Source organism: Lacerta agilis, chromosome 3 (assembly GCF_009819535.1).
Source record: "Lacerta agilis isolate rLacAgi1 chromosome 3, rLacAgi1.pri, whole genome shotgun sequence".
Taxonomy (NCBI): Eukaryota; Metazoa; Chordata; class Lepidosauria; order Squamata; family Lacertidae; genus Lacerta; species Lacerta agilis.
Window position 1 is genome coordinate 101,527,014 of NC_046314.1, and position 15,501 is coordinate 101,542,514.

The following is a 15,501-nucleotide window of genomic DNA, read 5'->3' on the forward strand; positions in this document are numbered from 1 at the left end:
AACAGGATCTCACCACAGCCAGTTCATTGTAAGTCTGAAGAGGCCCTGTGCCACTTCTCAGCTCATCCTTCCCCAGAATCTTGAATAGAGTATATTAAAGAGAGAGAGAGAGAGAGAGAGAGAGAGAGAGAGAGAGAGAGAGAGAAAGGTTGTATCAGCCTGTCATTTGGGAGTGTTTTCTTTTAAAAAGAAGAAAATTAGAACACACACACAAATGAACCTCAACAAAACCTCCACAAAATATAATGACTAATATGAGCCCCCCCTGAAAGATTTCTGGTTTAGAACCACCTGGCGACAGGAGAATAAGCAGAAACAGCCTCTTATTGTTTTGCCCAGAGGAGATCAGAAGATTTAAAAGGCAACAAGCAGCATTATTGGAAGTTCCTGCAACTGAATTGCTGCGCTTTCATCAGAAACGTGCTTGCACAGAGTTTGCTGGCTTAAAAAAACAAACACGCTGTCCCGCCCAATTTTTAAGGACAAGAAGAAATAAAAGAGACACTTTCTCTCTCTCTCTCTGGACTAAACTATATGTGATGCTTGCGGCTGCATTTTTTTTTTAAGCCACTAATAGCAGGCAATAAGGAGGGATGATTTTTCATCAGGACCACAGCATATGGTTAACCCTTTCCTTCCCTGCCGAAATTCCCCATAAAAAATCGCCTCCCGTGGCTGCTATCATCAGCATGGAAAGAAACGTGGGGGGTTTTTTTGGCACCAGTGGAACGTAAGAAGATCCCCCCACTGGAACAGACCAATGGCCCAGCTGGTCCAAAGACCTGTTCTCTTACAGAGGCCAACCAGATGGCTATGGGAAGTTCCGAAAGAGGGACCTGAGCACAGCGACACTCTCTTCCCACAACTGGCATTCAGAGAAACAGACAGAACCTAGCCATCGGGGCTAGTAGCCATTGAGAGACCTATCCTCCATGAATGGGAGGTTCCCTCTTGCGGTTAATAGCAGCCGGAGGGGGAGAAGGGAGCCAAGAAGAAAGGTTTAACCTCTTCCCACGCACTGTAGTTCTGATGAAAATTCCTATCTCTGCCAAGCGGCTGCTTTTTTAAAATAAAGAAGGAGCAGCGAGTGCCGAATTTAGCATCACATCCAGTTTGGGCCTTCTGTTCCAACTCTGAAAATGACAAAGCAATAAACACTTGAAGCTCAATTCTAATTGTTCCTTCCAGCATCTTTATTAGGGCTGCCAGTTCTCTGCCCTGCAGAGCTGGAGGATAGGAAACTTCCCAAAACCACATCTTCAATGGTCCATCTAGCTGCGAGGAGCTCTCCAAGGCGTCAGGCAAATATCCTTTGCACATCACCTGCTACAGTGAAGGCCGTGAAGGTCCTGTGCGAGTGCCTGGAGGCGGTTGGAGGATGGATGGCGGCTAACAGATTGAGGTTGAATCCTGACAAGACAGAACTACTGTTTTTGGGGGACAGGAGGAGGGCAGGTGTGGAGGATTCCCTGGCACTGAATGGGGTAACTGTGCCCCTGAAGGACCAGGTGCGCAGCCTGGGAGTCATTTTGGACTCACAGCTGTCCATGGAGGTGCAGGTTAATTCTGTGTCCAGGGCAGCTGTCTACCAGCTCCATCTGGTACACAGGCTGAGACCCTACCTGCCCGCGGACTGTCTCACCAAGGTGGTGCATGCTCTGGTTATCTCCCGCTTGGACTACTGCGATGCGCTCTATGTGGGGCTACCTTTGAAGGTGAGCCGGAAACTGCAATTAATCCAGAATGCGGCAGCTAGACTGGTGACTGGGAGTGGCCGCCGGGACCACATAACACCGGTCCTGAGAGATCTACATTGGCTCCCAGTGCGTTTCCAAGCACAATTCAAAGTGTTGGGGCTGACCTTTAAAGCCCTAAACGGCCTCGGTCCTGTATACCTGAAGGAGCGTCTCCACCCCCATCATTCAGCCCGGACACTGAGATCCAGCGCCGAGGGCCTTCTGGCGGTTCCCTCACTGCGAGAAGCAAAGCTACAGGGAACCAGGCAGAGGGCCTTCTCGGTAGTGGCGCCCGCCCTGTGGAACGCCCTCCCATCACAGGTCAAGGAAATAAACAACTACCTGACATTCAGAAAATACCTGAAGGCTGCCCTTTTTAGGGAAGTTTTTAATGTGTGATATTTTTGTATTTGATTTCTGTTGGAAGCCGCCCAGAGTGGCTGGGGAAATCCAGCCAGATGGGCGGGGTACAAATAATAAATATTATTATTATTATTATTATTATTATTACATGAGGCTTCCTTTTTTTTAACCTGGGGATCCCAGGGATTGAACCCAAGGCCTTCTGCACTCAAAGCATGAGCTCTACCCACAGAGCTATGGTCCATCCACAGTACACGTCACCCAGAACAAATGGAGCTTGATATGATGTTGACCTTGCAAGTGAGAAGAACTTCCTCTGCTAAAGCAAAGCTCCAAGAAGGGCAGTGGGTGTGATGCAATGCATCAGAAACACAGAACATGGTACTGGATTCAGGATTAACATGGTACTGCTTATTCTCCTCCCACAAAAACTCAGTATTCATAAAAAGAAGCGGGCAAGCTTCCTGCTCTTATGGCTGGAAAGGCATGCTTGCAAGTGTGTGGTTAATGCCTTCTGAAATCTCAGCAGCCAGCGGAATTGATAAACAAAGACTTCCTAAGCTTGGTTGGCTAGGTGGCGGGAGAAAAACAGGAGTCCAGTGCCTTCTGTTGGTTTTTGTCCATCCCCACATCCTAACTAGAAAAACTAGGATAAATTAAGTAACATGGAAATGGGGAATAAATGACACAAGAGAAATTATGCAAGTGTGCTCATTTTTGCCCTAGCATATGCACATTGCAGAACTGAACTTTTGTTGATGCAGAATTTTAATTTGATTTGTTTGAGCAAAGAGTAAACACGGTCCTGCCCTGCACAGTGGAAGCAACTATAAGCTAAAGGCCGCTGCTGCAATAATTAGTTTCAATGAGAGAACCTATCAGCTTGCACACATGATGATTTTCACACCTCAAATACCTAAATTTATCCTTTGCATGGGGAGTAACTGAAAGACAAATTATTTTGGAGGAGAGAGCTGAAAACCTGCAATCAGTTTTGCCGGGGGAAGACATGCCCTGTCAGCCTATGTAGCAATAAGTCCGTACTTGCAGGAGATAATGGGTGTGGCTTCCATTTGTACGACTAGTGTTGTACCTTTGGCAGCGGCAGATCTGACATTGGAGAGGAATTGCAAGGAACATCTTAACGCACACCAGGAATGGTGCAGGGCAGGATTGTTCAGTAGCAACACCAGTCCAGACCTCGGAGAGATTCTGGCAAACAAACCATACCAGGATGCTGAGTCGAACCCTCCAAGCTGGTTGCGCATCAGAAGGCATCCGATAAAGAACCAACTCATGACTAAATGTGCATTGCATGAGTTTGGTTATGCATTGGTGCAACAGCTGCCACTGAATGGACTTGCAGATTTACACCTACAAGGCTGGCTTTGAATTCCATGTAGGGCACAGGCCCTCTTCTCCAATTTAAGTGGGTTTTGCTCAGGTCAATAGTTTCATAGGGCTGCTGTTTCTGCTCTGCGACCAGAATTCCATCAAGAAGGCATCAAAAAGCAATGCAGACTTAAAATGTGCCCTGCCCTCTATAGGAGCGAGACAACAAGAGTTCTTGGTTTGTGTCCAGATCTCTGCACATTAAAAGCCTGCACACAGACATTATATTTTAGCATCTGATTGCTCTGGTAACTGCCGGGTTCACCTCTATGTAGATGCACACCCATTAGGAACTAAAGATCATTCTTTGCTAGGGTGTGACTGCTGCCCAGCTCCAACACAGAAAGAATAGAGGACAGTTTCTGAGCTTCTCCGGCCCATTTGGTATTCTAATTATTTTCAGCCCAAAGAACATCTCACTCAGGGGTCAGCAAACGTTTTCAGCAGGGGGCCGGTCCACTGTCCCTCAGACCTTGAGGGGGGAGGGTGGAATATATTTTGAAAAAAATATGAACGAATTCCTATGCCCCACAAATAACCCAAAGATGCATTTTAAATAAAAGCACACATTCTACTCCTGTAGAAACACCAGGCAGGCCCCACAAATAACCCACAGATGCATTTTAAATAAAAGGACACATTCTACTCATGTAAAAACACGCCGATTCCCAGACTGTCCATTTAGAAGGCGATTGGGCCACATCCGGCCCCCGGGACTTAGTTTGGGGACCCCTGAAATCGCTAATGGATGCAAGCTGCTGAACAGTTTGTGGGTTTTCTTCCATGCCTTCTCCAATGTGGAGGAAGAACGGGATAATTCCCAAGTACGGAAAAATAGGGATTCCTGACCCACATGGCTTTGCCATGAGCTTTAGTGCTAGGCCCCTAAACAGTTAAGTTAGGTCAACCTAGGAAATCTGGAATATTTTTTTCCAGCCCTACTCAAGAAGGTAAAAGCTGACACCCCCAATTCTTTCATGCCAACTGCTGGGGCATAGCAACAGTTTCTCAGCCGAAATTAACTGAAAGCCCCAAGTTAGTTTTACACTTGCTTCCAGGATGCTCACAATTGCTTAGCACATTCTTAGGTGTCACACACTCACAACTATGCTTTCAGAAACTGCATCAGCATTGTTTTTTTTTTTAGCAGGCTGTGTGAAAACTAGAGCTGTTGTTTCATTGAATAGTAATAGCCATGCTAGCGCAACAGAACATTATTTACTGATAGTTTGAAAGAACTCCATCCATCGTCATTAGCAACTTTTAATCAATGCCGCAAGGGTAGCTGTATTCTGGTGCAACAAAAAATATGACAAGAGTGCCTTGTGGCATCTAAAAGGAATATGGCTGCAATCCTAACCATGTCTACTCATAAGTAAATCTCAATGAATTCAATGGGGCTTACTCCAAGATAAGTGGGGTCTGTATGGTAGCCTAAAATATTTTCAGCAGCCTGACCTCACTTTGTCATTTTATTCTCTCTCTCTTCGGCCACATTCGCACCATACATTTAAAGAACTTTGATACCACTTTAGACCATCATGGCTTCCTCCCAAAAACTGTGGTAGCTGTAGTTTGTTTAGGGTGTTGTGAGTTATTAGGAGGCCCCTATTCCCTCACAGGGCTACAATTCTCAAGAGTTCCCTGTGGAGAGGTAAAGGTAAAGGTACCCCTGACCGTTAGGTCCAGTCACGGATGACTCTGGGGTTGCGGAGCTCATCTCGCTTTACTGGCCGAGGGATCCGGTGTACAGCTTCCGGGTCATGTGGCCAGCATGACTAAGCCGCTTCTGGCGAAATCAGAGCAGCGCACAGAAAAGCCGTTTACCTTCCCGCCGGAGCGATAATTATTCGCACTTTGATGTGCTTTCGAACTGCTAGGTGGGCAGGAGCTGGGACCGAGCAACGGGAGCTCACCCCGTCGCGGGGATTCGAACCGCCGACCTTCTGATCGGCAAGCCCCAGGCTCTGTAGTTTGGACCACAGCGCCACCCGCATCATGTGGAGAGGTATTAACTGCTAAACCACTCTGGGAACTGTACCTCCTCAAATGGAATAGGGCTCTCCCAACACCTCTCAGCACCCATAACAAACTGCAGTTCCCATAATTCTTGGGAGACAGACTGTTCAAAGTGGTATCGCAGTACTTTGAATGTATGCTGTGAATATGGCCTTGATGCCCACGAATATATATATCTGTGAATAAGCGTTCCTGCACTGGATGAAAGGGGCTCTTGTCCCTGAATGTCAGGACTTGCAGTAAGTCTTCAAGACGACAATACAAGAAGAGAGACATTTCCCGGTGCTTACTTAGTCCCTTTCTTCACCCTACTCTACCTCAAGCCTATAAAAGAAGTCTGTTTCTGCAACCAGAGATGATGATGATGATTAAATTTGTATACCACCCTTCATCTGTAGATCTCAACATAAAAACACAAGATAAAAACACTAAATGCGTAACAACAAGAACAGGAACAAACCGATAAACCCCTCTGCCCACCCCAAGTTGAATCTTACTTCAACACTAATAATAATAATTTATTATTTATACCCCACCCATCTGTCTGGGTTTCCCCAGCCACTCTGGGCAGCTTCCAACAAAATATTAAAGATACAATAAAACATCAGACATTAAAAACTTCCCTAAACAGGGTTGCCTTCAGATGTCTTCTAAAATTATGGGACAGCATTTTCCACTGCATCTGAGAGCAACCACAGCTACCTTCGGGGAAAGCCATAACCCTGTCCTCACTGCGTTATGAGATAGAAAGCTTTCCACAATACACTGTTTGGTTTAATCCAAAGAAAGGGCATTTGTGGACTCCCAACTCCCAACCAGAATGGCCAAGGTCACAGATGGTGGGAGCTAGAAGTCCAACTATTTCTGGAGAGCCACAGTTTCTCTCCCCCACCCCCACCCCACCCCGGCAACCCAGGTGTGATCAATAACATTATCAAAGGGATCTGACCTTGAAAAGCTAGTGTTTAGGACTCTTGTGGTTCAAAATAGGAAGGAGAGGTCTACCACCAACACATTCAAGTAGGAAAATAGGAATCTTCCATTGACTCAAGAAATGCTAGCCTGACTCCTCCCTGGGTCATGTCAAGGGAAACCCCCAATATATCTGCTGAACAACACAGTGGATGGTGTTCCTCTTCCTACTTGGGACACAATGAGCAAATATACACCAGGTGGAATTCCCTATTGTGTTTACATATTTTAGTACAGTACTAGAATTTATTTTTCTAGAGTTGCCCCGACTTATTAAAAGCTATTGATCGGAGGATATATCTTCGGGGCAATCTCGACTTCAAAAAACTTCTTCCAAACTCACAGCTGATGAAAATAATTTCAAATCCTAGGCCTCCATTTTTAAAAGCTATTAGCAGATCCTGCAGAGACCTTTCCAATTCCTAGATGACAACATCAAGAGTTTAAGAACCCAAGCAACAAAACAGCTGGAATTTTTCCAGCCCTATCTTCGAGTGACCATTAAATGGACCTTTGTTTCTGAATGGGAAACTTAAATCATTCCAAATTAAGACCACCTCATGTTTTCTAAGGCTGAGGTGTCAGTGCTAAATGGAAACAGACCCCAAAGAGGGGGAACCATATGTACCAGAACCTCATCGGGAAGCCTCAACAAAGGATTAACTCTAAGAGAACTTCACTACCACACAGGCATCCTCATCTTTGACAATACACACATTGTACCATGGGAAGAAGAACCCTTGTACATCAAATCCTGCAGCACTGCTGTCCCTTTAACCCAAACTTCACCAACCTGGTGTCCTCCAGATGTTTGGACTACAACTCCCATCAGCCCTAACCAGCAAGGCCAGTATCAGGATGATGGGAGGTGTAGTTCAAAAACACCTGCAGCCCCAAAAGATGTTTCGGTCTAAATAGACAAACAGATACTTTTGTTCTAACCTTTCTCCTTTCTTTCTATTTATAATACTGCCACTTATTTGAATTTCAAGGAGGGGGAAAATGCAAAATCTTCTTTTAGATGTTGAAAACAAGTCCGCAACCTGTATGCTTTTCTACCACAGTCAGTTCCATGAATGCCATCAATTAAGCTAAACATCCTTCACTTGAATTTCTCTGCCATTAATTCTGTGCACCAAAAAAGTATTTTGGTAATCTCCACCTACCCTAGACACACACACTTGATTAGTCTTCTGCTCGGTTCCTTTCCCACAAGGTTTAGTTCTCACCCTTTATCCCTCTTAATTTAACCCCCCCCCAATAAAATAGGTTCTGCCTATTTTTCATCTAAAACGGCCATGTTTTATAATTAAATAAGAGGGTAAGTAACAGAGCTCAGGAAATAATCACAAATTACCAAAACCCAACAGATGAATTATATTCAACACTTATACAAAATTAAAAATTGTCCAAACTGTTTTATGTATATGATTTTGTTGCAATCCGTAAAACAACCACATAAGGTATGTCATTATTATAATCACCATGTTTCAGATGAGGAAATGGAATTGCTGAGGCCGTGTGGCTTGAATGGAAGTAATTTCAGGAGTTCCAACACCAATGGTAAGATTTGAATTTTATAGTTCAGACACTTAATTATTATGCTACATGCTAAACCACCACATACTGCAGGCTCTCACATGCTTTTTCGGCTTGCGTAGAGCTTTTATTTCTACTAGTGGTTTCCATTCTTCCTTTACCAATCCCCTTCTCCCTCTCTGATCCCACAATAACCTATCAGGAACACTGACGGAAGTTGCAGCCCAAAATATCTGGTGGTCCCCGTGTCGGGGAAGGCTCCTCTAAGCCAACCAGACTGCAACATACATCATGCAAATGATGTCTTCAACATCCTACCTCTTCTGAATTCTCTGTGCCTCCATCTTTGCCACTACCACTGCCGCCGCTGCCGCCACCACCGCTGCTGCTGCTGCTACTGGCTTTTGTAGTGCTTTTAGTAGACTTTGGAGGCTCCTAAGGAAGAAAAGGAACAGGAAAAAAACACACATTCAGATGCACTGTTTTAGCAACAGCTTAACAAAGTTCGTGGATCATGAAACCCCAACAGAAAAAGAAGACACCATCCCATAAATAGGCTCCTATACCATGCTCTCCATGTCGGTGCCCAAGAGACACACTCTTCCTGGCGCAAGAGAAAGGTCTGTGTAAAGAAACACACTGATCATCATCCAAGAGCTCCTGCTAGAACGGTCAATTCTCTTCCCTTTAAAAAGGGCACCTGACTCTACTGAAGTCCCACCCACTGGTGCCTGTTTTGCAGCCTGTTGCTCTCTCTGCCTTAGCCAGACCAGCTGAGTCTCTGCTCCTGCCATCCTCCATGGGAAAGGGCTTATCTGCCAACAGCAAGTAAATGCTAGTAAACTGCTATTTAGAAAGCAGTTTGCAATGCAGGCTGAGAACAAAGACTGGAGGAAAAACTGAAAAGAGGTTCTCAAGCTGAGGGGCGGGAGCTCCATTCAACTGGTGTGTGGACAGTCAACTAAATCTGTATTTGGCCTATTTTTTCGTCCCTAACACAGACAGAAGCCGTACTGACCAAGGTAGAATTCAGTGGGGCTCTCTCTCAGGCAAGTGTGTACAGGCTACAATCTAAACAAACTTCATCACAGGTAAGGAAAATACATTTACAGGTTATATTAAAACATATTTCGCAAGGGAATTTGACCTGAGCCAAGGCGCATGTGATGGACTGCTGCGGGAAATGACGCTTTAGTGAGCCTGTGCAGCATAGTGGTTAAGAGTACTGGACAAGGACTAGGCCAGGGTTCAAATCCTCGCTCAGCCATGAAGTTTGCTGAGTGAATTTGAGCCAGCCATTCACTCTCAGACTAGTCTACGGTGCAGGGTTGCTTTGAGGATAAAATGGGGAGCAAAACGGGCTTGTTCGAGAAAAGGTGGGGTAGAAATAATAACAAATAGTATCCATGCTGCAGGACTTCTTCTTCTTCTTCTTTTGCTGTGAAATGCATGTGTTTGATAACCATATTGTGAAGAGATTCTGTGTTGTGCCTTTAAGGTCCATATCCGCTGCTCAAATAAAATGTGGGAGAGATCATCAGGGGATTTGGGCTGAGTGTTCATCAGTATGTAGATGATACCTCTCATTTAAATCGGAACCAGGGACTACTGTACCTCTGACGGTGACTTGGAAACAACAATTAATTCCAAATTCAGTTGCTAGACTGGTGACTGGGAAGGGTCATATAACACTGGTCCTAAAAGATCTACATTGGCTCCCAGTATGTTTCCAAGCACAATTCAAGGTGCTGGTGTTGACCTTTAAAGCCCTAACAGCTTCAGCCCTGTATACCAAAAGAGTGTCTCTACCCCCCATCATTCAGCTCAGGCAAAGAAGTCCAGCTCCAAGGGCGTTCTGGCCCTTCCTTCATTGCGAGAAGTGAAGTTACAAGGAACCAGGCAGAGGGCCTTCTCAATTCCGCCCTCCAGTCAGATGTCAAACAGATAAACAACTACATTACTTTTGGAGACATCTGAAGGTAGCCCTGTTTCAAGAAGCTTTTAATGCTTGATGTGGTTTTTTTCCCTTCTGTATTTTGCTGGAAGCTGCCCGGAATGGCACGGGTTACCCAGTCATATGGGTGGGGTACAGTGTTAGAAACTAAGATATGAAGCTAGGAGCTAAATGGCACCTTAAATCTAGGTTATGGGCACCACAACGTAATGTCTAGGCACACTTTTTAAATAACAAGAATACAAAGCTGAAAATGAATGAACTGCAGATAGAATACTATGTTCATTTTTCACACGGTCCAGTCCTTCCCCTGCCCAACCCCCTAATATTCTTAAGAGGGTCTCTTCTCCAGTCTTCGGAGAGTAGCTGGAAGTGGGGAGGCAGAAAAAAGGTCCTCCTTTCCTTCCACTCCGCAGTTTTAATCCGAAATTTTAGGGACAGTGCCGCACCCAGAGCTCAGAAATTGCTCACGCTAATGAAATTCGCAGTCGCAAAATGCGCCTAGAGCAATGGGAGTTTCGAACACTGGTGGGGTATAAGAAATTTATGATTATGATTATTTACAGGTTCCTGCTTCATGAAGGTAAACATTGGCACACAGGAACAGGTCTTATTCTAACATCAAAGCCATCTAAAGCCTGGCAGCTATTTTCCAGGGTTTAGATCAGGGGTCAGCAACCTTTTTCAGCCGTGGGTCGGTCCACCGTCTCTCAGACCATGGGGTGGGCCTGACTATATTTGGGGGGGGGGGTGAACGAATTCCTATGCCCCACAAATAACCCAGAGATGCATTTTAAATAAAAGCACACATTCTACTCAAGTAAAAACATGCTGATTCCCGAACTGTCCGCGGGCCGGATTGACAAGGCAGTTGTCCAGCCCACGGGCCTTAGGTTGCCTACCCCTGGTTTAGATAGAAGTCTTTCTTGGCCCTACTGAGAGCTTCTGGAAATTGAACATGCAGCCTTCCCTATGCAATGCATGCCCACTTCCACAAGCAGAAATGTTGCACTCACGAACCTTTAGCTCAGCATGCCAACAAACCCCTTTGCATACTTCCTCTCTGCAACTGATCCACACATTTGTGCCACATGCCATGTGTTGCACAGAGGCGCCACGCCTACATTGCATGTTACACGGATACGCACATTACTTTCGGACTCTGCTCCGGATTCTAGACTCTGCACATTTGTTTGTGTTCTGCATACTTCTGCAGCGTACAGTAGTTCACAGGAGTTCTGTCTTCTATCCCCTTAAAGTTATGCACAAATGCCTGGTAATGTCTGCACACGATTCTCTGTGCACTCCTACTTAGCTTACACTACCTATACAGCCTCCTCTGCATTTGCACATAGCGCACACATGAACTCTGTGCCCCACACAAAATAACACAAACCCTTTTCCCCCCAAGATTCTTCCTCTTTACATGCACATACATCCTTCCTAATATCATATTGGCAGTGCCTTTCTACACGGGCCTTGAATTTGCCCCACTTCCACAGTGTGACGCTCCTGCCACTTGCCTAAATATGCATCTGCCCCAGTGCCACCTAGGTGTGGTTGCTATGCACTGCAAAAGGCAACATTGAATCTGTACTCTTTCCCATAACTTTGTGCTTAAAACGCACCGGTCCGATTTAAAGGGAGCAATCTGTCCTTAGGCCTCCCCCTGCTGCATGGCAAGACAAGTGTGAGGTCCATTGTGCTAGTCTGACCTCCGAATGCAACACACACACACACACAGGCACGGGCACGGCGCACACGCCTGCACAGGGAGCCCCCGAACCGGAAGCGATGGACGCGAAGGAAGCATACAAAGAAGCGCAGCGCATCCTTCACTATCAGTGCGCGCGCGCACACTGCATTCTAGGATGCCCAGGCCCAGATACGTGTTGGGTTTCTCCCCACCCCACCCGCTTCCGGCACTGCCTCGGAGACCGTCACTAGTAGATTCCCTCTTTCTCCGCAAGCAAGCACTCAACTCAACCCAACCCCCTCCCGTGCCATGCAACGGCGCTTGCCTATGCACCATGCTGCGATCGCCGCTTCTCTTCCCTGCCTCGCCTTACTCTCGGCCCCTGCATTTCCCCTTCCACCCCGTCCAGGATGCAACGGCCTCTTGCCCGTGAGCACCCTTGTGTTAACGCCGCCGCCGCCGCCACCCTCCTCAGCCCGCCTCTCCCCAGGTGCAAGGCTCCTGCACGGGTGCGGACATTTTCTCCCCCGTGTGGGTGCTTGTCTGTCTGCGCTCGTGTGCGCGCCTAACTCAAGGGGGCCCGTGCTCAGAGGCTGTAACAACAAATAGGCTGTGCATTGTCTCTGACCAGGGCGTCTTTTCCTGCAATCAGATTTAAAGACAGATAGAAATACATATGTGTTTGTGTGTACGCTTAACCCAGGGCTCGTCCCCACGGGTAACAACAAATACGCTGTGCATTGTCTGGCCTGTGCGTCCTCTCCCCCCCCCCCGCCCCCTCTCTAAATATATAATGTAGATACAGAAATAAAGATACATATGTGTTTGTGTATGCTTAACCCAGAGGGCCCGTGCTTAAGAGTGTAGTAACAAATATGTTGTGCGTTGCCCGGTCAGTGCCTTTCCCATATATATGTGAATCAGATATTGATATAAAGATGTGTGTGTGCGTGCGCGCGCTTAACCCAATAGGCCCGCGCTCAGGGGTAATAACAAATATGTGGTGCATTGTCTGGTCAGTGCGCCCTTTCCTACATAGTATATACATACGTGTGTGTGTGTGTTGCAAACCTAGACCTGCAGGTGTGTGCACTGATTTGCTCGTCCTGGATGAGTGTGTGTGTGTGTTACACGGATCCTGCGTCGAAGCACCGGGCTGCTGCAAGTGCAGCTGCTTCCTGCCTGCGTCCTCGGCCCCCTCGGCGCGCGGGGCGGTTCCACTCCCGGCGGAGGCCCCGGAGCACGGATGCCGCCAGGCCCCGGGAAGGGCTTTGGCGCCAGGGCGCTCCCGCCCACCCCACCAACCTGGCCCTGGGGCGGAGTGGTGCGAGAGAAAGGGGTGGTCCGACCCCGGGGCGCCGCCACCCGCTCGCTCACCTTCTCTTTCTTCAGCTTGTAGGGCATCCCGGACCTCGAAAGCGCTCGCTCGGCCTCTCCCCGCCGCCGGCCCGGCCTCCTCTCGTCGCCCTCCCTCGGTTTCTTCCTCGCCGCCGCCGCCTCCTCCTCCCTCTGCGCTGGGTTGGGTGAGCCCCCGATTGGACCAGCTCGGCCGAACCTGCCTGGCAACCGCCTCGCTGCCTTAGCTTCATTGGCCGCCGGCTGCCGCGCCGATTTTTGCCATTGGAGGGCCTGTTTGAATGGCAGCTGGGGAGGGCGGGAGGAGGCCGCTGCCGGTTTTGCAAAAAGGCGCCGCCGCGGTTGTAGGGAAAGAGGAGTGGGATTGGAAGAGGAGGAAAGCGGCAGGGGGGCGAAGGGGGCTTCTCTGCCGCCGGCTGCTCGGGTTGGGGGGGGGCTGCCGGATTATGGATATAGGTCACCATGGCTGCTTCGAATAAATTGGAAGGGGTGTGGGTGCCGTGAAGATGTGGACGCCGCGACTGGGCGCCCTTTTGTGAAATAAGGGACCAACTGGGGTAGTGCAGCGGGCAGGCCTCTTTCTCTCTGTGTGCCTCTTTTCTGTGTCATTGTCAAGGAGAAACGCCGATGGAGAAGGCAACCCCACGAAGTGAAAGGTTGCCGTGAATGAAGCAGCTCCCAAAGAATGACAACTGCATTGCAGTTATAATTCTTTGCACAATGCACACACACACACACACACAAAGTGCAAGCCATTAATAATGTTTTGGATGCTGCTCCTTCAAGTACGAGGTTCTGCTATTATATGAAGCGGCAAAAAATAAAAAAATAAAAATTCAACAATAGGAGGAACCATAAGAGATTTTAAAATAGTAATAATAATAACAATTGAAGACTGTTAGAGGAAAATGGGGGTTATACAGCCCAACTCCTGATCAAGATCCACAATCGGTCAGAGAAAACAAACTTGAGACAGAGGACTGGAACAATAATTCAGAAATTTAAAATTTCAGTAGAACCACATGAGAGAGTTTAAGCGCTGCTTAACATTCCTGTTGAAACTGGTGGGATTTACGTTAGCTTAGCTTTGGCTGGTTTGTGTCCAACTTTGTCAGGAGAGAATGAATGTGAAAACAAAAAGGCTGAAATCCTAAACACAACTAACTAGAAGTGAGTTGGGTATTTAGTTCTGAGCTCCTTGGAGAAAATAAAGAATATAAAATGTAACAAACAAGAATACTTAAGATCCAGAACCCAGTAATGTATCCTAATGCAGTTAAAGACATTTCCAGTGGGTCCAGATATAATTGCAAACGTGACTGCCCCAACAAAGCAAGGCTGCAATCCAGCTACTGTAGCGCTTAACCTGGGAGTAAGTCCCACTAAAAACAATGTGACTTTCTTCTGAGGGGAGACAGAACGGGGCAATAAAAAATTACTCATCTAAAAACATTTGAACCATTTTTCAAGAAAATATTCTGAAATATGCAGCGACAACATAACAAACTTTAAAACCCCCAGTAACCTTAAAATAGTCTGTACAAACTGCAGCAAGTTGCCCAGTACAATAATAAAACATAATATAATCAGACGAAAACAGCACCACTATATTAGTAAAGGTAAAGGGACCCCTGACCATTGGGTCCAGTTGTGTCCGACTCTGGAATTGCAGCGCTCATCTCGCGTTACTGGCCGAGGGAGCCGGCATACAGCTTCCAGGTCATGTGGCCAGCATGAATAAGCCGCTTCCGGCGAACCAGAGCAGCGCACAGAAACGCTGTTTACCTTCCTGCTGGAGCGATACCTATTTATCTACTTGCACTTTGACATGCTTTCAAACTGCTAGGTGGGCAGGAGCTGGGACCGAGAAACAGGAGCTCACCCTGTCACGGGAATTTGAACCGCCGACCTTCTGATCAGCAAGCCCTAGGCTCTGTGGTTTAACCCACAGCGCCACCCTCACCCTTGATAATAAGGTATGATAATGCAAATATATCACAATCTCTAAGCACGCAGCCCTTAATAAAAAAAAAAAAGGATTGAAGGTCTTGTAAACGGTGTTCTGTGTTGTTTCAGGGAATATGGACATGCATGTGAGACTGGGGTCCATCAGAATAAGTTGCTTATTTATTCAAGGAAACAGAATACTGTACAAACAGAAACCTATGGGCAAGACTGTCCATGGTAAAGCAGTTGCCAGAACTAACAATCTGTACCTCCTGTCTGGCTCTTTCCCCAGCAGTCGTGAACTCCATTGGGGAGGTGCTCTCTGTACTGCAACATGCAGAACTCTTCATGCCCTTGGAGACAAAGGAGGAGGGAAGCTGAGTACAGTAGGACTAGCAGTCTTCTGTGCGTGGCTGGGGAAACCCAGCTAGAAGGGCAGAGTATAAATAACATAATCATCATTATTTATTATTAATAATCTGTTGCAGCCTCAGGCCCCACCTCTGCAGCTGCCTGTTCTACACCTG

At 47.0% G+C, this 15,501-nt stretch overlaps 1 protein-coding gene across 1 annotated transcript in view; it reads right to left on the reverse strand.

Moving 5' to 3' along the window:
• Nucleotides 1-13,171, reverse strand: part of PPP2R5D (protein phosphatase 2 regulatory subunit B'delta) — a 47,180-nt gene extending 34,009 nt beyond the window's left edge. The window contains 2 exon segments of the mRNA XM_033144952.1: nt 8,340-8,456; nt 13,049-13,171. Of these exon segments, the coding sequence (XP_033000843.1) occupies nt 8,340-8,456; nt 13,049-13,075 (144 nt within the window). The 5' untranslated portion in view covers nt 13,076-13,171.
• Nucleotides 13,172-15,501: the final 2,330 nt, after the last annotated feature.